The sequence below is a fragment of the Podarcis erhardii genome (assembly GCF_964252035.2).
Source record: "Podarcis erhardii genome assembly, chromosome: 2".
Lineage (NCBI taxonomy): Eukaryota > Metazoa > Chordata > Lepidosauria > Squamata > Lacertidae > Podarcis > Podarcis erhardii.
The window spans coordinates 65,973,370-65,995,434 of NC_138498.1; the positions used below are offsets into that span (position 1 = coordinate 65,973,370).

At 43.0% G+C, this 22,065-nt stretch overlaps 1 protein-coding gene across 1 annotated transcript; it reads right to left on the bottom strand.

Annotated features, from left to right (window-relative positions):
* Window positions 1-3,605: 3,605 nt before the first annotated feature.
* On the bottom strand, window positions 3,606-21,947 carry FAM114A2 (family with sequence similarity 114 member A2). Its single transcript, XM_081851543.1, has 14 exons — window positions 21,796-21,947; window positions 19,230-19,438; window positions 18,020-18,119; window positions 17,369-17,464; window positions 14,390-14,502; window positions 12,449-12,583; window positions 12,106-12,264; window positions 11,500-11,623; window positions 10,716-10,795; window positions 9,393-9,521; window positions 9,042-9,181; window positions 7,873-7,945; window positions 7,065-7,118; window positions 3,606-5,321 (listed from the first exon to the last, which is right to left on the bottom strand). Exons 2-14 carry the CDS (start codon window positions 19,422-19,424, stop codon window positions 5,220-5,222), a joined length of 1,500 nt encoding a protein of 499 aa, XP_081707669.1. The 5' UTR covers window positions 19,425-19,438; window positions 21,796-21,947; the 3' UTR covers window positions 3,606-5,219.
* Window positions 21,948-22,065: the final 118 nt, after the last annotated feature.

Here is a 22,065-nt window from a genome sequence, read left to right on the forward strand (position 1 = left end):
TCTCCTCCTTCCTGGGCACCGGGCTGCCAGTCTCAATTCCCTCCTCCTCCATCTGAAGGTGCTTTTTGGGGGGGGAGGGAAATACGTTTAGGGAGAATGGAGACCCACTTGCAAATCTCCATCATCTCTTCTAATTTGACCATCATAGAAAGCCTAACCACAAGTACATGTAACACATGTGTTTCACAGGGGCAGACTTTAGTCTTTCAAATTTCAATGGCACCCTGTGCAAGGCCAAAACTCGGCACCCTCCCATGTCTTGCCTTCCATCCTGATCAATTCACTATGTCATATTTTTGATATCCTGCAGCACCCGCTAGGCTCAACACCCAGTTCAGAACTCATCGTACTGCCCTAAATCCGCCTTTGTGTTTCACTTTCACTACATTTTACTTTTAGAAAGTGCTTCTAGTCTTACCATTTGTTCTCGGCACTCTGAGTATTGCCAGTTGCTTGCCTGGCTGATGAAGCCCACGCTGTCAGCAGATGTTCATAACTGACGACATTCATGTCATTCATTGTAGAAAATGTGGCCAGTAGCCATATTGTTTGAGGGGCCAATCATTCACAACACTTCATTTCTGTTTCAGGTTAGGAAAAATCACTTAACATTTTTGACAGCTCCGTAATATGACATGAATTCAATTTTTTCTCAGCTGTTGACAGTGGATAGATTTCCATGGAATCTACTTAACAGGCTTATTAAATCTGATGCATCTGGTCCTGCTTAGCACTCCTGTCCTTTTTTCTTTAAGTATTACATGCTGTACGTAGTAAGTCACATACTAAACATACCAAGCTGCCCCTTTAATTTTGGAGCAGTCGTTAAAACAAAAGGGAATGGGCTTGCTTCCCTCTCCCCATTCTGATGTGACTAAGTGTGTACAGGTAGGAAGCAAGGCTTGGGGAAAGATTGTGGACAGCTGGCCACGTCAGAAACCATTGTTGTTTCCGGCAGTACCAGACCTCCAGCAGGGATAGGATGGGTGTACGAATGCACAGAAGCGACAAGCAAATAGTGCTACGGAATTGCTTTTATTAGCTGCATAATAGAAAAGAGATGTTATGTGGCCTGCAAATGGTACAATTATATTTGCATTGGGGAGATATTTCCTTCCCAGGAGCAGGGAACTTTTGACCCTCCAGATGATGTTGGACTCCAACTCCCATCAACCCAAACAAATATGGCTAATGGTCAGGGATGATAGGTTCCCTATCCCTGCTTTAGAATAGCACGTTCTGTCTTCTTAAATTCAAATTTACATGGCTGGTATCGCAGACATACACAAGCCTATGTTTGCTCAATCCCTGCTCAACATGCATCAGGTTTCCTGTTTTATGGAACCACCTTACTACTTCTATAACATATTTGTATGTGCATTTACTTTCAGATCAGGGCCTGCTTTTGAAAATGGTGCATACCTAAAACCCAGAGTCAACATATTCCTATGCTTTCTCACAGTATCAGGTAAGCAAGTCTCCGTGTCTCGAGGGATGACATAATCCACTTTTTAATAGGCAGGTACAAGCAGGTTCGGGGATGTGGGTGGCGCTGTGGGTTAAACCACAGAGCCTAGGACTTGCTGATCAGAAGGTTGGTGGTTCGAATCCCCGCGACAGGGTGAGCTCCCGTTGCTCAATCCCTGCTCCTGCCAAGCTAGCAGTTCGAAAGCACGTCAAAGTGCAAGTAGATAAATAGGCACCGCTCCAGCGGGAAGATAAATGGCGTTTCCGTGTGCTGCTCTGGTTCGCCAGAAGCGGCTTAGTCATGCTGGCCACATGACCTGGAAGCTGTACGCCGGCTCCCTCGGCCAATAAAGCGAGATGAGCGCCGCAACCCCAGAGTCGGTCACGACTGGACCTAATGGTCAGGGGTCCCCTTACCTTTACCTTTACAAGCAGGTTAAACTACTTAAATGTAGAGGCTTAGGGCCACTTCCTAGACCCAGGTCCTGCTTAAGATGATGGATTACAATAGGTTTAAGCATGCTTAACTCTCTATTAGATTGTAGCTATGGAGGGAATGGCTAGAAACAGAGACAATTGGTCAATACTGGAAACTGAGAATATCTATATTATTTTCAAAGCATTTACCCTTAATTTAATGAACACAAGACCATGCTGAATCAGGCCAATGGCCCATTTTTCTTTAGGGGAAAGATACCCTTAGGACCACCTCCTGAGTTAGCAGGAGACCTTTGCAACAGCATCCTTACTTAGCCCTGCTCATGCCCTTCCAAAACTGAGAATGAAGCTAGTCTATCATATTTCCTTCCTGCTACTTATATAACTTGACTCCACACTCATTTAATCTGAATACATTTGGCAGTGCAATTTCCCTCCTACTGTGTCCAAGCAAGGATTTGTTTTTAATTCCTGGAGGCAGCAGGATATTGACCACTCTTCCTTGGGGGTGCAAAACATTTTCTAGTGCTCTATATTTTATTTGAACAAGATTTAACAAGGAAAACTGCTGGAGAGAACACACTATTATTCCATTTGAATAAATACTCTCTCTTTTTTTCTTTATGAGTACAGCAGCAGGAGGGGTGATGCCTGCTAAGCCAGAGCATAATACAATTCCACACAGGAAGAGAAGAAAAATGATTTGATCTTGTTGATGTTTATTCACAACTGCCACTGCTATCTCCTATTCTTGGCACCGATTTACAGTTCTACTTTTTCTCTGCGGAAGGATAACCATGAAAAAGGAGTAGGTGGGAATGCAGAACTATGTGGGAAGCAGATGGTAGCAATAATTGGATGCTTCACAACAGCAGGAAACAAACAGTAGAGTGCACCAAAGAAATAAATTGGTATTACTGCTACAGAATAGCTAGTTAATAAATAGTCTGAACTTGGAAGAGCGAAGTAGCCCAGTCTGGGACTGGGAAATCCCAGAGAGGCTGAGAAGATCCCCCAGTTAGAAACATATTTGCTGTATCATGAAGTAAGAGTTTTAGAGACCTGCTGTTGCACGTTCCCACTATTAAAAAAGCAAGAGGAAAACACTCAAAATGTGTTGGGAAATCATGTTGTTAAGTGACTGCAGAATTACATCTAATGTGCAGGGGATGGAGGAGAGAAGAGGGGGTGACAACTAGTTCCTTCCCCCCTCCTCGTCCTGGTGCCTTGGGAGAAGCCTTATAATTTCTTGAACAACCAGCAAGGCTCATCACACTACAGATCTTGGATGCTGCTTGAAGATTTTTCCATTAAAATTATTAATGCCTCTTGGGAATTGTTTTCCCTTTCCTGCAATTTAACAATACACCCCCCTTTGTTTGTGTTTACAAGGAAAAACACAGTTGCTGTGAGTCATGGTTTACGCAGAAGCTGTCAATTTCTGCAAAATTCTCTGTTCACAGGTTCCAGAGTCAGTTTATCGAGCATATATACTCTCATCTCTCTTTATATTTCGAAACACCATATGCAGGACTGCCAGACTATGATACATAACACTGTTACCTGCTACTCCTTGGCAGGATAAAGCACACGTAAGGGAACAAGCTTTAGAGCAGTACCAAGAAGTGTGATTCACCTTTTGGTGACCCATCCTGGAGTAAGCATGCCTGCATCCTACAGACAGTGGATAGATAGCCTGGTTTTAATGGAAAACCTTCTCTTTATTGAATCACACAACAACATTTATTCTCTTTATATAATATACTGCAGATTTCACAAACATACATATTTAAAATATAGATTCTTTGGTAGAAAAAGAATCTGTCCCAAACAATAGAACATTTATCGAAAGCTGAAAGACGTTTGCCCTGATGTAGCCACGATTCTGAGTGTGCTGCTGCAACACTGCTTTTCTGAGTAACAGGGTATGCCAGTAGTCAGAGGATTTAGAAATCAGAGCAGTTTGAAGGCTGAAAAAGATGCTAAAAATATTACAACAAACCAGGGATAAGCAACATGGTGCCCTCCAGATGGTGCAACTACTATCATCCCTATTGGGGATGTTGCCCAACAACATCAAGAGGGCACCATGTTCACTACCCTGGCAATAGACCAATTCTGATAAAGATGGTGGAAAATTCACTCTTAAAATAACAGAAAAGTTGGGGGTTGGACTAATGACCCTTCCAACTCCATGATACCATTTCAAAGGGCTGTATCCAATGCTAGTCCTACTCAGAGTAGACCCATTGAAATTAACAGATATGTTGACTTAAGTTCATTAATTTCAATGAGTAAGACTTAATTGGATGCAACCCAAGCCTTTTCCCTTACTAGTCAAGCACTCGTTTTATTCTCTAAGTGGGGCAAATCATAGCAAGTTGCTTGGTTGTTTAATACAAAAATATTCAGGGTGTTCCTCCCAAATTGCAAGCACAAAGGGGGAGTGGGGGAGGAAAGCTTTCCCATAGCCGTGCAAGATATAAACAATGCAAAGTAATAATTCTATAAAAATAATTCTGTCCTGAAAGTCTTGGGGCCTGTCCATATGAATCAGCAACAAACCTTTGCCTAGGCATCTAGGCAGGGATCCCACACTCCTGAATACAATGGCCCAAGAGCATTCAGCCACTTGGGATAGGGCCAAGAGGAACAAAATACGACTGCCAACTACGTTCATTTAGCCTATATTAGCTTTTTATTAGCTAGTTCTCTTTGAGCTACTTTTCATCGATCACCGGAAAGCTAGACATTCCAAGTATATTGGCCAAATCTGGTCTACGTTTCTGTTCTATCCAAACAAGTAAGCTCAAAGAAACAGTGTCACTTGAAGAGTGATTTTTTTAGACTTCCCAATTTGTCTCTAAGGTTTGATTAATAAAAGAGACAAGGCTAGGAAGATAAGGGGCTGATCCAGGCCTTTAATGAAATCTCTTTAAAACACACATACTTGTAGTGTAACCCCATGTTTGTTCACTTGGAAGGAAGTCACACTGTGTCCTGTGGAACTTACTCCCGTGTAACTGTGCCCAGTATTGCAACCTTAATGATTCTTTCTCCAGGAACCTCTGGGGAAAAAACATTAACCGGCACAGTGACAAAGCTGCCCCATACTTTGAACTTGCAACGTTGTCTGCACTTTATCTTCCTTGCTAGCCTAGGCAGATAAATGATGGCCATTCAGCAAGTTATTACTGGTCAGTGAAACACAGTCAAAACGTTTTGTATTTTGTTACAAGCTCCTATTATTTTGCTGAACCGGGGAGGTGCCGTTTATGCCGGCTGGGGCACTGCTCTAGGTGCAGAGATTTGATTTATTGCTGTGTTAAATCCGTACGAGCCTTGATGTGAGAAATCTGTAGAACTGGCAGGAGTAGCTGGAAGGCATCTTGGATGTAAGAGGCACTGTTTGAAGCCTGCAAAGAAGAACATAAAAAGGCAATCACGCTGGGGGGCCCTTTCCATAAAGAGTGCCTGCTAATTCTAGAGGTTAGCATTTGGTCAGCACTCAAAACCACCACTCCCCAAATCAACCACTTCAATGGAACAATGGGACATTATGCAACAAAAGGCATCTAGGAGAAAGGGCTGAGATATAATAATAATAATAATAATAATAATAATAATAATAATAATAATAATTTTTTATTTATACCCCGCCCTCCCCAGCCAAGGCCGGGCTCAGAGCGGCTTACAAACAATAATAAAAACAAGAAGAATGATTACAACTTAAAAACAAAAATAAAATACAACATTAAAATAATGGAACATTAAAATATTAAAATGCAGCCTCATCGCAGGAGGAGAAGGAAAAGAAAAAGAGAGAGAGAGGGAGGGAGGGAATCAAATTGGCTCCAAGCCAAAGGCCAGGCGGAACAACTCTGTCTTACAGGCCCTGCGGAAAGAAATCAGATCCTGCAGGGCCCTGGTCTCATTAGGCAGAGCGTTCCACCAGGCCGGAGCCAGAGTTGAAAAGGCCCTGGCTCTGGTTGAAGCCAATCTAACTTCCTTAGGGCCCAGGACCACTAGGGTGTTGTTATTTATGGACCTTGAGGCTCTCCGTGGGGCATACTGGGAGAGGCGGTCCCGTAGGTACGAGGGTCCTAGGCCGTGAAGGGCTTTAAATGTCAAAAGCAGCACCTTAAATCTGACCCTGTACTCCACTGGGAGCCAGTGCAGCTTGAAAAGCACTGGGTGAATATGCTCCCATGGCAGAGACCCCATGAGGAGCCTCGCTGCAGCATTCTGTACCCGCTGGAGTTTCTGGGACAGCTTCAAGGGCAGCCCCGCATAGAGCGAATTACAGTAGTCAAGCCTGGAGATGACCGTCACATGGATCACTGTGGCCAAGTCGGGGCAGGAAAGGTAAGGGACCAACTGCTTGATGCGACGAAGGTGGAAAAATGTCGCCTTGGCTCTTACTGTAACCTGCTCCTCCATGGAAAGGGAGGCGTCAAGGATTACACCCAAACTCTTAACGGAAGGCAATGGCACTAATTGGGCCCCCACAAGAGAAGGGAGTTGGTCCCTCATCCCCATGCCATCCCGACCTAGCCATAGGACCTCTGTCTTCGAAGGATTTAGTTTCAATCGGCTCCCACAAAACCATCCAGCCACAGCTTCCAAGCATCTGGTCAGTGTGTTCGGGGTCGAGTCGGTGTGGCCATCACATATAGCCATGTCCCGTCTGGTAGCCTACATACCATCTTCATTGAAGAGCTATACCCACCCTCCACCCACTGTCATTTGAGCAGATAGTTCATATACTTTCTACATCTGCAATCCATAAGAGTTTGGGGAGTATTAAAGATTATTTTTGTTCCAAAAATCCAGATTAAAGTTTTACAGCATAACCTCCCGCAGTCTAAATGAGCAGTCAGAAATATTTCTCAACATCTTATCCTCTGCTTGCCACCCAATCAGCACAACAGAAAGATTACACCACACTTAGCTCTTTCAGTAATGAGATTTCAGAAACTAGTTACATAATATGAACCAGATGCTGTAACTTTATGACAATATTCACACACACACACAAGATTTCTCAACTTATTCTTTCTTCACTCCAGTCATCAGCCAGCCCACCTCAGACAAAGTCATAGCCAGTAAAAATATACATTGTTTAACTAGCTAAAATGTTCAAGTACATTGCAACTGACCTCCAAAAACACTCCAGTGATTAAAGGGTTAAGGACATCTGCCTTCTCTTCCACCTGGAAAGATTGGATATTTTAGGTTGCATTACCAAACACAGCACAAAACCTCTTGAATATTATCTGATCTCCAGTCCAAAAATGATTTAAAGATACACTGATTAAATCAGCTGATAATCCATCTCACATTATTTGAAAATGCAGCTCTGATGTATTTCACATCAAGAACATGTTACATACAAAGTAAAGTCAGTTTCTCAGATGAGCTTGCAAAAATTAAAACAACAGCTGTATTACTGGGGCATCCCGCTACTTGAGAGAGAAAAAGGTCAGTATGAACCAAGAGTACTGAGGGGGCTACCAGAAATTATGAACAGGAAGTTCATAATATGCAGTCAATGTCAGCCGCCAAAGGAGGGGGGGGGGCATAGAAACCAAGAAGATATCTCTAAAATAAGCATAGTGCAAAATGGACATTTTCCACAGATGTTGCTAAACAACAGTTTGCAAAATACTGTTATCTCACTAAGTCATATTATGATATTAATGGACTTGAATCCAATGATTTTAGTTGGTCTACTCTCTGAGTATGACTAACTAGATTATCACCCTATGGATTCCCCCCCCCTTCTTTTCTTTTTTTTAAAAACCTTTTAATAAAGAGAGAGTAAAGTCTAGAACTGACTGCTGCAGCCACAAGAGACCGTAGGGTGCCTCCTATTTAAAACAGCAAAACAAAGGGAAATCCAGCTTTTCAGATAACTGAAGTAAGATCATACCATTGTCCAACAACTCTTTAAACTTGACTTCTTACCCCAGCAGCTGTTAAGCACGTCACAAAGCCTTTAGATACAGCCGATAGTTCTTTGCACAACACAATGGTCATTCTAAGAAAGAACAAACAGCACACAGTAAACACAAATTGAAAGAAAATTTCCTCCTTGAATGCAATGCTTTTCAATAACCGCTCTTCAAAAACAAAAGTGATTTGATGAATTAAGATTCTTTTGAAAGAATCTGCCTCCTTCAAGCTTAATTCAAGCCTGTATTCAAAAGACAGATGGTGGAGGGAACAGGGATATTTCAAATAATCTGTCAGCATCATACTCTTACCTCCCCTCTGTGGGGGGGCTGATATGGACATCACTATTCTGTCTCATCAATCCACCACTTTGGGTGGTGAGATAAGTATAAAGTACCCTGTGGAGTGAAAACAAGCACATGGCCCCAAAGGAGTGGTGTGATCTCCTGGCACCACAAGCAAGCAGTAAGACAAGTCAGAAGTGATTTACAAATGAAATAGATGGAAGTATTAAGCAATCTGCCTCCTCCCTGTTTTCCCCACCCCTAGTTCTCTGCTCCAGACTGCAGAATCCATGGCTGAATTGGATTTTTTAAAACGCAGAGGAAAACAACACATAAGCGGGGGCAGTATGCAATGGACTTATTCCGTTGGCATAAAAATTTATGCATGCACAAGGAAACTTTCCTCCGCTCCCCAAATCTGCTCTGGAACAGATTAAAGGGGTGCATGGCAAGAGGAGAGGGTAGAAGTTCCATTACAGAAGCAAATTTTTTTGCATCAACGAAATGAGTGGTGTAGAGCTACTTTGGATACAACTCTTGAGTATAGTTTGGCCTAATAGTTCTCTAATATCAAAATCAAGAGAAATGGAACAGTAGTCTCAAAGCCAGCAACAAGGATTCTACAGTGGTACCTCAGGTTACACACGCTTCACGTTACACACTCTGCTAACCCAGAAATAGTGCTTCAGGTTAAGAACTTTGCTTCAGGATGAGAACAGAAATCGGGCTCCGGCGGCACAGCAGCAGCAGGAGGCCCCATAGGTAAAGTGGTGCTTCAGGTTAAGAACAGTTTCAGGTTAAGAACAGACCTCCGGAACGAATTAAGTACTTAACCCGAGGTACCACTGTACTTATCATCTTATACACAGCAGAGCGGCCAAGAGTGATCAACCTTACTGTGAAAGGGCTTTGGCCCGATCTAGGGCTAATGCCTCTTGCTCCTGCCCGTGAAGAACCAGAGCTGCAGTTTTGTGGAACGCTTCGATAGAATAAGCTGTCAATTCAGCCAGGCTCCTGATCGCACATGCGTGAACTTCCTGCAGAAGTTAGAAAAAGAGGTCAGCCTCCTGGCTTTAAAAAAATAAATAAATTATTGTGTTACTTTCCCACCCAATTCCATCCCACAGGCTTCATGCAGAGATTGTAACTGCAAGCATGAAGCAGCATGCTGTCAGCTATGAGCTTAGATTATATAAGCGCATTGACAGCTAGACAGCAGTGCAATATTCCTTCGGTTAAAATGATTACCTCCACTGATTTTTTATCCTCTTGGTCAGCATCCCCGGAGCCCACTTGCTGGTCTCCTTCGTTCGGCGTTTCTTGTTTTGCAGTTTGCGCGCTGAGGCTTTTTGTCAATTCATGAGCGGAGTTCCTTGCCTGTCCGAGAGGAAGCAGAAACACACCAGCACATCACCAAAAGGAGAGGCAGGACCATCCGGGTCATGCTGCACATGGAGGAAGTACAATTGCCTCTGGAATGAAACTATGCACTGGGGAACAAAATTTTTGTTGCATTGACACCTGCAGTTGTTCTAACCTAATTTTGACGTGCTGATGTCATATCTGAAGTGGGCTTTGTTCTGTAAGCTCTAGTTTTTTCCAATTCATGTTTTTCACTTTTCACCATAATCTTTGTTTTTTACAATGCAAGAATTCAATATTTTATTAAACACATAGCCAAAGCAGTACAATATGAGTATAAATGTAAGTGACTTATATAGCATTGAACATGACATGTATAGCATTGAAAATGACATGTATATCTATGTATAGTTGGAGGTATGAAAAAAAATGTATTCCTTTGGGATACACAGTATACTGGGGAACAATTTTTTTTTTCATTTTCTTTTGCATGAGATTTTTCAACTGTTCTTATATGTTCTTTCAATGCTGATTTCAAATCTGAAATCTATTTCTGTGTACATGCTATAGTTATCTTTCAATTTCCGACTTTTGCCGATATGTCATATTTAGGTAAAGGTTAGGTCCAGTCGTGGCTGACTCTGAGGCTTTTCGCTTTATTGACCGAGGGAGCCGGCATATAGCTTCCGGGTCATGTGGCCAGCATGACTAAGCCGCTTCTGGTGAACCAGAGCAGCACAAGGAAACGCCGTTTACCTTCCCACCGGAGCGGTACCTATTTATCTACTTGCACTTTGACGTGCTTTCGAACTGCTAGGTTGGCAGGAGCAGGGACCAAGCAACGGGATTCGAACCACCGACCTTCTGATCGGCAAGTCCTAGGCTCTGTGGTTTAACCCACAGCCCCACCCACATCCCTCCATGTCAGATTTATACTGGGGTAAGTGGACACTGACACGTTGATCTACCCTAACCACATGGTAATTATTGTTTTGCAAAGCTAGTTTTTCTTTATTTTTACAGTTTTATAACCTAAATATTTGTATTTTTCAGACCATGGCTTTTTCAAGTAGACAAAAATGTGTAAACAAGCCTGATGCCTTTTGTTATGTATGTGGCTGCTACGCACTTCCTCGTCAAAGATGCAATATAACAGTGTTTGTGAGGTGTGCCTAACAGCCAAAAGATCACAAAAAAACACTCACTCACTTGGGTTAGTTTGGCTGGCGCTGTAGAGACTCGTAATTGTGAAAAGAGATCTCCTACTTCCTTTGTGAAGTCTTCCTCCTCTGAAAGCAAGAGATGACAGGTGCTGAATGCTACATCTAATCATCAACATTAAAACTTACTAAGTTGCATTTGAATTTTGCATTTGTACTCATTTCTGTCCTTTTGTGTAAATAGCTTTGCTTTACTAATATCTTAGTCTCCATAAAATCTACCAAAAGGGACAGCCTCCTGCTCAAGGATTTGTATTATAATGGTCTTTTCCCCCTTTATGTCAGGAATGATGAAGGAGATTATCCTGTGGAGCTTAGCAGTGCTTCTCTTGCGAAGTCCACAAGACTTCTGCTGCAGTTTTCGTGATCCCACTGATCAACTGCAATATCCTTCATTTAAGCTTTGGATCACAGATTCAAAGAGTGAGTCAGTCAGAATACCAGTAGCGATTAACCAAGAGCCTGATGACATAGATAATCTTGCCAAAGGTATTCACTTGAAGAAGTTGGAAGTGCACGGAGTAGTCAATTAACAGCCTGTGTTATCTGCATCTCCTGCAAAGCTTCCAGAGAACTGTCCACTGTCAGAAACAGAATAATGGCAAGATGGACCATTGATAGGAATTAATGGACTGGTTCATATGCTTAGTTTTCCATCTTTCATGTGTTATTGCACCACACTCATAACGGAATGACTGAACTCACCATTCAATCATTTTACTTTTGCTATTCAGTCTACTGTTACTTTTGCAAGTGGGAATTCTTGTAATTACCCTTCTTTTCTTCCTCTTCATCATCATAAAATTCAGCTAACGAAAACGCTTCTTTGAGCTGTTCCAATTCGGCCTTCAAAGTATCTAACTCATCTCCGGAGAGGGCGCTTATCACCGACTTCACCTGATTTAAAAGGAAAGAAAGCCACAAAGAGAACAGTAAACCCATCAGCCAGAAACGCTTGATATTTGGTGTGAAAAGTTAAGGTGGCAGCACTAATGACAAGCTGACTACGGAAAGCAATTCACTCTTTGACAAGGGGAGCTCTGTGTTTGGCATATTCCCTCACAGCAGAGAGAGAAGGTGTGTGTGTAAAAATATCAAACTTGCTCTACCTCGCAGTGCCATTGATTTTTACCATCAATGGCTCAGTCATTCGGAGCAACAAAGATCGAGAAAGCTCTTATTTTAATAAAAAACACTACACAAGGGGTAAAGAAACAGCAGGGGAGGGCAGGGAGAGGTGTTTTTTCCTGCATTTACTGGCTTTCATTTACTGATGCTTGTGTGGAATCTATAAAAGGGCTCATCTGCCAGAGTTTAAAGAAATATTCATTTTTATTCCTCCTCAACTGTAAAAAAAGGAAATTGCTCAGGGCCATTACCTTTGATTCACTCTCTCTGGAAAGCATCTCTAAAGCTTCCAAATGAGAAAGACCCTGAAACTCATCAAAGAGTAGCCCATAATGGGCTTTCTTCTCTGTAGCCATGGAAACCTCAGTAGCTGTCCGCTGTTCTTCTCTCTCCTTTGCCTCTCGCAAGATCTACAAATGGAAAAGTTGAAGCATTAATGCTGGTGCATGTATATAGAAACACACACAAAGGAAAGGTTCATCCTGAAATATCTGGGGTTCTGCTGGGAACAGCTCTAGGGACTGATCATTTGCCATTAAGGGAATCCAGGAAGAAGCTACTCTTTGTTGCTGTGTGGAAGGTTGAAGCCAATACCTGAGAAAGTGTGGAATTTCTGATCATCAGGCCTTTTGTTTTCTTAAAACCAGGGTCACCTTCAGCTATCACATCCATGGTCTTCTTACCAATGAATTCTAATGCATCCAAACTTCCACTAATAACAGTCTTCCCCTGAAAGTGGGCAGGGTAAGGTGGGAAGCAAGAGAAAGAGAATAAACATTTGATTGATGGAGTTTACTTACGTGCTGCATTTCCACAATGAGCTGAACCCAAAGAGGCTTACAGCACATATTCAAAACATCAAAATACAGAGCATTGGAAATACAAATATACAAAACACAGAGCATGTCAGTAAATTCAAAAAATTGAAGGAACAGAGATCAAAACTCAAGTCAGAAATATAAATCACATGATGAGAGCCCTGGGAGTCAAGTGTTCAAAGTGCAGGGTGGGGTTTTTAGTAGTCTTTGGGAAGAATGATAATAGGTGGCAATAAGAAGGAATAACACAGCCTAACACCACTTTATCTTGATGCTGGAACAACCATAAACATGACAAATAATTTTTCAAAAGCATATAATTATATGCTGTAAGAAGTGGATAAGTTTGCACAAACTATATTTCTCATTTTGTTTTACAAACCCAGTGAGACCCATTTTGTCTGCTTATTGATCAAAAATAAAAAGTCACATCCACATTATACATTAAAGCACATTCATCACACATCTGAAGCACGTGGCTTCCCCCAAAGAATCCTGGGAGCTGTAACTTGTTAAAGGTGCTGGGAATTGCAGTTCTGTGGGTGGTAAACTACAGTTCCCATAATGCTTTGAGGGAACCCATGCACTTTAAATGTGCATTGAATGTGCTTTAAACGTATGATCTGAATGTGACCAAATAATGCTTTCCAAAAAAACCCCCAGATGATTAAAAAGCCATGTTAGGTTGCATTGACCAGGTATAGGTCCCCCCTGCTATTTTTACACTGAACTCCATATAGCATGAACTCCATATAGTACATTAAGGTGGAAGGTGACGATATTAAACTAGAAAATTACTATATGCTGCATTAGTCCAAACCAGGCCGCCACCACCTAACACCTTACAGTCTTTTCTCAGGTTAGATTACAAGCCAACCTTGAGAAGCACACCCCCCCAACCACTACCCAGATACAGAAATGACAGGCATGGATGTTTCTCTTCCCCTTTCTTTGTGTTTGAAAGCTGCTAAGGCAACATTCCTCCTGCTATCACTAGAGCCAGCAGGGGGGTAGTTTCTGGCTCAGACTGCAGTGGAAAAAGGCTATTAGAGGAGGAAATATAGGCTACTTCAGAATACAAGCATGTTAGGAATACATCACTTCTCTAAATGAAATAAAGTGTTACAAAGTTCAGCAACATCACTAATGGCTAGCAAAGTCCACAGAATACTACAAATCCAAATCTTTATTGCTTAGCCAAAGGTCCTTACCACCACAAAGCACCATGCAATGTACCTTTTGCTAATGTACTTGTATACTTTCAGGATATTTCACTCCACCCCAATTAAACATCAATTCTAGACTAAGGAATTCACTGAGATAGGTGCCCAGGTCTTAAGCACGCAGCAAGAAATCCTCCTTTATCAAGGAATGCCATTAAGACATTCCAGATTTTACATCTCAAGGATAGAATGCCCACTTCTACTCAGACGCCAATCAAAAACTTTTTCTTAACATATACAGCTGCTAGACAGGTCACAAGCAATTAATTAGCAACCAATAAGTTATGATAATGCATATTACACAACACTACAGAATCATTTGATGATTTAATGAGCCATTGCGCAGCATCAACCAACCGCTTGAATCAAGTTTTCCACTACTCAGAATTCAAAATGAAAGGCAAGCTTCCAATAAACAAATAAATTCAATAAATAAATAAATAATAATAAAATAAGCTGGTGTTAATTGATATATTGCTTGCAGTCTCACTCACTGTGCTCTGAACAGCAGCAGAGATGGTAGAAAACATTCCAAATGCACCACTAATGGGCGAGGGATTTTCAGTCTCTTCTTTGCCATCACTGCTTTCTTCAGAGTTTTGGATTTCTGAAACAAAGGGAAGGGAATAGGATTTAAGTGGTGTGTGGGCCAAACTTAGCCTGTGAGGGATTTAAATTTGACCTACTAGGCCATTTTCCCCAAACCGTGCACACCTCTCCACACCTGACATCATTTGTGGTGCCCATGTGTGGGGCAAGCAGAGATACAGCAGCTGCCAATGCACAATCAAGCCCCTTAATTGACCCCCCCAATTGTCCATTGGCAAATGAAAGCAGGCTTTGATTTTTCCACCCATCAACTGATGAGCAGTAGAGCCAAAGGCTGCTAGGTCAGGTGAACGAGTTCCCTTGCACCCCTTACTCCTAGGGCTGTGCGTGGTGATTTCATAGAATTATAGAATCATAGAGTTGGAGGAGACACAAGGGCCATCGAGTCCAACCCCCTGCCAAGCAGGAAACACCATCAGAGCACTCCTGACATATGGTTGTCAAGCCTCTGCTTAAAGACCTCCAAAGAAGGAGACTCCACCACACTCCTTGGCAGCAAATTCCACTGTCGAACAGCTCTTACTGTCAGGAAGTTCTTCCTAATGTTTAGGTGGAATCTTCTTTCTTGTAGTTTGGAACCATTGCTCCGTGTCCGCTTGGGTGCTTTGAAGTCCCTACTTCAAAGCACCCAATCAGCTGAGATCACTGTGAGGTCAAGTGATTGACAGGTGGTTACCACCACCTACCTGTCTAATTTGATAAGGATCTGGTCAAAGAGCCAAAAAGGTTCTCCACCCTGGTTTACAACAGAGGTAGGGAGAAATGTAAAAATGTCTGCTGGGCAATTGTTTTACCCTTTTTAATATATGCAATTGTTTCTATGGTATTGTGAAATTGCTGCAAGATGCTTTATAGGAAGCGATTCATTAAATAAATAAAGAAAGGTGTATACCAAATCTAAGATATCTCTCTCTCTCTCTCTCTCTCTCTCTCTGAATTGCATAAAACTGATGCTTCTACGAAAAAGAGGCAGCAAATAAGGTCCCAAGCATCTTTTTTAATATATCCATGATAATGCCACATAAAACTCATGCAATATCATAGATGTAGTGCCGACATGGATGTAGAGCATCACAGATGTAGTGCTTAATATCACAAACCTGTTGCCAATCTGATCTTTGTGTGACAAAATCCATAGTTGACTTCAGGTCAGTGATAAAACAGCTACTTGATAGAAATCTAGGAATTCTGAAGTGAGCTGTAGTCTTGTGTTCGACACTTGTGATTAAAAGGCAGTTCAACATTTTGTGACCCATGAGGTCGTAATTTGAAAACTGACTTGGATAAGCATGTGTCTTTGCTTTATTTCTTTTTCCCAAATGACGGTTTCTGAATACGGCCAAGTAGTCCTATTTTTATTTTGGGCTGAATCCAAAGCTTGAATTCATGAGTCACACAGTCCTTGCCATGAGTTCCAAATCTGTTCCAGAGGGTCAGGGGACCCTCAAGAATAGAACTGGGGTGTGCATAGGAAGCTGCAGTGGGGATGAGAGGAGGTGAAAGTCCCCTAATGCAAATATTGGATTCTGCCCTCTGCCTCCATGTCTACTTTTACAATTGACATTCTACAATGAAGGAATCTGGTGTTATAGTAACAGTACCATCCTAGGCAAGGACTCAGGTTGCACATAATGCTAAGCCAAACCATGGCTTACTGCGAATGCATGAGTGTGCAAGTACTAACAGTAAAAATAAGGTCTGCTTTGACACACACACCCAGATGGTTTGGCTTAGCGTTACATCCAAATCCATAGTCATGGTTTGTGTCTTTCAGACAAACCACAAGCGGCAAGGCAAGAACAAATCTTGGCTACAGCTTGTCTGGAGTGAGACCAACCACAAGTCTGGATTTGGACATACCAGCAAGCCAGACCATGGCTGAGCTCCAGCAACATGAAGATCACAGGATGAGTGAAGCAGGTAGCAGTTTTTACTGTTAGTACCTGCACACCAACACACCAATACTTAGCCATGCTTTGGCTTAGTGTTGCAATGTATCTAGGGCTTGATGCAGAGATATTCAGGCAAGGCCAGTGTAGCGTGACACTCCCTTCCCGACCAAAAGCAGACACATATGTCATCATCACAAGCTAACTTGAAAGTCCCCTTGATTTTCAATAGCTTGCCATGGGGAACTGCTCTTTCAAACAAGTTCAAAGTCCCTTTGAGTGCATGGAAATAAAAGTAAAGGTAAAGGGACCCCTGACCGTTAAGTCCAGTCATGGATGACTCTGGGGTTGCGGCATTCATCTCGCTTTACTGGCCAAGGGAGCGGGCATTTGTCCGCAGACAGTTTCTGGGTCATGTGGCCAGCATGACTAAGCCGCTTCTGGCAAACCAGAGCAGTGCACGGAAATGTCGTTTACCTTCCCGCCGGAGTGGTACCTATTTATTTACTTGCACGTTGATGTGCTTTTGAACTGCTAGGTTGGCAGGAAATAGTAATGCAATTATTTGGATCCCAGCCAACCTACGCCAGTAGTTTCACATGCAATAAGCTGAGAAATATGCATTTAATTTGATTGGGACCAGTAGTCATTTACACCATACAGCAAAGAATCCTCATGTGCAAAGGCATCTCCCACAGCCATACAGGAGGTGCCAGTGCTAGATAAGACCTAGGCTATGGGCTGTAGCTCCCATTCCTTTGTGTATGTCTTGGATAAAAGGAAGCAAGGGAAGCTGAGACTTATGAAGAGCCTCACAACCTGTAAGTAAGCTAGTGACAGCAAAATAGCAGCTTCTATTGAAATATATAACAGATTCCCTTGTACAAGAAGTAATAGCATTAAAACAACAACATCCATCATAGTACCACAAGGGGCAAACTTCAAATAGTTTATATATTTTTAATAGAAACCAACCTTCCCCAACATCTTTAGCCTCAGAAGATAATTCAGTAGGGCTGGGGATCCCAAGGGATGTTTCTGCTTTTTCAATGACATTTGAGATTCCGTGACCTAAAGAAAGCAGAGATATTACTTTAGTCCAAAGTAAAAATGAATTACTTCACCAAGCAAGCAGAGGCCATGTCAGCAGGATGAATTGCTCCAGGCAGTATGCCGCATTTGAAAAGCACAATGAATTGCTCAATCAAGCCAGTAGCTTAATATTTCCCTCTTTTTCCTCTCTGTTTAAGAGACAGCACAAATTGCAACCTCTCAACTTCTGTGCTGCTGCTTACATTTTTACCACGTTTAACCTGCTGCTAATTACCGTATTTTTTGCACCATAACACTCACTTTTTTCCTCCTAGAAAGTAAGGGGAAATGTCTGTGCGTGTTATGGAGGGAATGCCTACGGGTGGCATGCCTACAGATTTTCCTCCTCTAAAAACTACGTGCGTGTTATGGTCGGGTGCGTGTTATAGAGCGAAAAATACGGTAATTTTCTTCTGTTGTGTTCTGTTGTGTCACTTTTAACTTCTAAAGGCAAAAAAGAAAAAGAAAAGCAATTTCGAGCAGACCCAATTTATTCGATTCGGATTGCATAGCTTAGGTTTTTGGCAGCCTCACCTACGGTAGCCACTGTAGCAGAAGCAGTCGAGAGCAATGATTTTCCCCAGCTCCCCCAGTAACCCCATCCTGTCTGCGACTCTTCCATGGAACTGGAACTCTGGGGAAGAAACGAAAGGACATTGCCAACCATACTATTGAAATTAAACATCCAGTTTAACCAAAATTCATTTCCAGACAGGAAAACCAAGTCATTCAGGAATTTTTATAGCAACACAAGAGTCTTGAACCTTGCCATATGGGCACCCAGTATATATGTTTTAAAGAGGTCACATGCTGTTGGCCATCTGCCCCCATCAGCAGTCTAGCTGCTGCATTCTGCACTAGCTACATACCAGTGCATGGTCTACAGCAGCCAAGTTATCCCAATCCAGACACGGTCATAGCTGGAAAACCAGGCAAAGCTGGTAAAAGGCACATGCCCTCAAAATGTGCTCTAGGGCAGTGGTTCCCAACCTTTTTTTGGCCATGCCCCGCCTAAGCAACATATCATTCTTATTATTCAAAAAGTGAACGCCTATTCACATGGAGGAAGCCTAAAAGCCATTGACTGCTAACAAGTCATTCTTGAATTGTCCCCCTTAAAAATAAAATTGCCCCCCTGTGGGGCATGTGCCCCACATTAGCAACCACAGCTGTAGGGGGTCCAGAGCAGTTGTGGGTGTATATGGGGAGGAGAGAAAGGTGAAGTCTCATTGCACTAGCAGGAACCCGCTCAAGCAGTGTTAGATTCCACCATACATCGTTTTATTAAATAATTTTAAAAATAATTAATTAAACGAAAATTAAGCAGAGGAGAACACAGGTCATTGCTTGTATCCCTTTTGACAGGTTCCATCCTCCTTAAAGCACAGTTTGTCTCAGCCTTTACAGACTGTCACAGTTCCGACTGAGTAAGGTAGCAAAATCAACAACAGGGTTTTGCCACCGTGCTGTCCGCTGCTACATCCATGCACATCTTCTTAGCCCATCATAAGTTACACAAGTCTGACTCCTGTTTTCCTTTTGTCTCAAACAGATCCAACAAGATGAATATTAATGATGCACCTTACTATTTAGCACACAGGACAAATGTAGAACACAGATATCCACATCTCACAGTTCCACACTTCATTCAAATGGATCTTCTTGGCCCCCAAATCCTGCTAGGGAATGTGAACATTATTTGTGGTAAATGAGAATTTACTGATAGCAGGTTTAGCACCGATACCTGTACATTCTGACCCAGTGGCTGTTGTGCAATACTGGGCTCAGAGATTTTCGCTTCAGGCCTTTTCCGTGTCATAGCCACAAGCTCAGCTTCCCCTCCATTACTCTCAGTGGGTTCTGCCTCCTCTGTCTTCTGAACATTTTCCTCTAATTCATGAGCAACTTCATTCAAGGGTTCATTATCCTTTTGGGACATGACCACAGCATACCCTAGATTTATAAAGAATTCTTGTTAAAACACATACAAGAAGTTTAACAAGATAAACGGCATTTTTTCAGGAACAAACTTAACTGGAATATTTTCCAGTGGCCTACATAGATTGCGGAGTGATTTAACATGTTTGGATCATATATACTTTTGGTGCCAATCTACACTCCTTACAAAAAATAATCCTAGTATGTGTTTCCCTAGCAAGGACAGATGTGGGAGTTAATGAGTTAATTACATTTTTTAAGTGTCCTAATTTGGTAGGCATTGTACCCATTCATTATGATACTAATTCTATGAGACAATGCATTTTGAAAACAAAGGGTTTTCCATAGAAAAATATAGCAGTTCAAAACTTCCCACCATTGCTCACTACTAGTCCCAGCGTATAGGGGATCTAAAATCCAGTTTATGTCCAGTTGTGAAATTCTACATAATGAAATTACATGGCCCAGTTAGTACAGTAGCTACTCAAAACATTTTTCTTAAGATTGTTGTGCATTTCAAGATGTATTCTATAGAGAAGAGAAGTATATTAATGTTTTCCCTACTCATACCTACATCTACATTTTAAAAAATGTACTTGCTCTAATAGGGACCACCACTTGGACTTGAAGTATCCTCCCATTCACCAATGGCTCTTTGATCCAGCAAAAACTTCCATAAAAAGAAGAAGCAATTTTTTGCCTCTTTCGCTCTGAAGATTCCTGTGCCTCTCCCCCCTGTCTGTTCTAGAGGGCTGACTGGTGGAGCAGAGGTCTTCAGGAGACAGGGACTGATACACACAAGTCACTCCACTCCCGTTTTTCTTCACGAAAGCCTCTGCTGTATCAAACATGACAATGCTTGTCATAGAAAGTCAGCTATGTCCTGCTGGTCCTGATTGTGAAGATCACACAATACTGACAGACAGAAACAACATCAGTGTGTGTGTGTGTGTGTGTGTGCTAACATCGGGGAGCATTCCCCAATATCGTGGGAGGAAATAAAAGATGACCATGCCATATTATCTCTCTCTCTCACACACACACACACACACACACACTTCACATATGCAGAACCACAAATATGTCTCTTCCTCTCTCTGTCCATGTGCATGACACAAGGCAGACAGCCCATTTCCCCAACATTTGCTCTTCTCGGGTCATATCACTTACCCTCCAAGTGACCTGTCAGCCTTCTATTACAGTTTAACATTACTGAATGACACCAGTGTGTTCAGTTGCATACAACACTGTTGTGAATAATAAAAATGAAGGGAGGAAAACTGGCTTTATTCAGGGTGGGGGTAATAGGCAGCAGCTAAAATAGCCTTCTGCTTAAACACTAGCCTGGTAGCTTTGTTGTTGTTTAGTTGTTTAGTCGTGTCCAACTCTTCGTGACCCCATGGACCAGAGCACGCCAGGCACTCCTATCTTCCACTGCCTCCCGCAGTTTGGTCAAACTCATAGCCTGGTAGCTAAACAGGTGGCAAGAAACGACATATAGGCAAATGCACTGAATACCATATGGGTGAGTGAGGGAGCTGTTGGAGGAGGAACTCTGCACCTAGTATAGAAACCAGGGAAGCTGCCTTCTCATTCCCTCTGGTGTCTAGCACAGAAACACAAGATGCTGCTGCAGGAAGGCTAGAGATCTCTGCCCCTCCTTGGGCAACACCCAGCAGACAACTAAAAAAACCTCCTTTTCTTGACAGGCCTCTAACTTTCGTGTGCTTATTTGCAAGGCTAAGCTAAACGTGAATCAAAAAGGACTTTTTACAAGCTATATCTTAGGACCATGAAAAACAAAGCAAGACAAAAGTGTGTGTGTGTGTGTGTGTGTGTGTGTACAATTGTTACCGGGAAGTGGCGGACGGCAAGTACTGGAAATGCAGCATCTGTTGATACCGTAAAAGATCAACCTGAGGCTACAGCGGGCAAACAGAGCGAGAGGTTGCTTTTTCCACGCTTATGAGAAAACACCCGCTTTATGGAGCTGCTTTCAAATGGAGAACGGTGTGGGTGGGTCAGTGGGGGGGGGGGAGAGGAGGGACCCCCAAAACCCGCAGCGCCCCTGGAAACCCGTAAGTGGGTCAGGGATTTCGCACCGGGGCTCTCGCTCCTCCCTCCCGCGGATGCTCAACAGGCAGGCCCTGCTTCAAGAGGTCGGGACGGGGAAAGCCCCATCACAGGGAGGGACCCCAACAGAGAGACCTTCCTATCCCTGGAGGGGAAGCCTGATCCTGCCCTCTGGTTTGGGGGACGGTGACAGGCGCCCTCCGCCCCCAATCATCTCCTGCGAAGGTTTTGGCCAAGCGTTCCTGCTGCTCCCCAGGGCGGCGCTGCAGGGACACGTAGAAGAGAGTCGCGCAACTTACAGGCAACACAAACCAACCACCGGGCAACTCGCGGTCCTCCGCCTCGTCGGTTTCCACCCGCCCGAGGCCTTCCCCGTCCCCACCGCAGCCACGTCTCAGCAAGTCAAGCACACGCGCCGCTCCCCCAGCACAAACACGGACGGGCGGTCCTCCGAACCATAGAGGCGGCAGGAAAGAACGGCGGCGCGTGGGGGGTGGGAGAGGCGAATCATTCCAGGAAAAAACACGCCCGACGGGCGGAAGTCGCGTCGCTCCTCCCGTTCCCTCGGC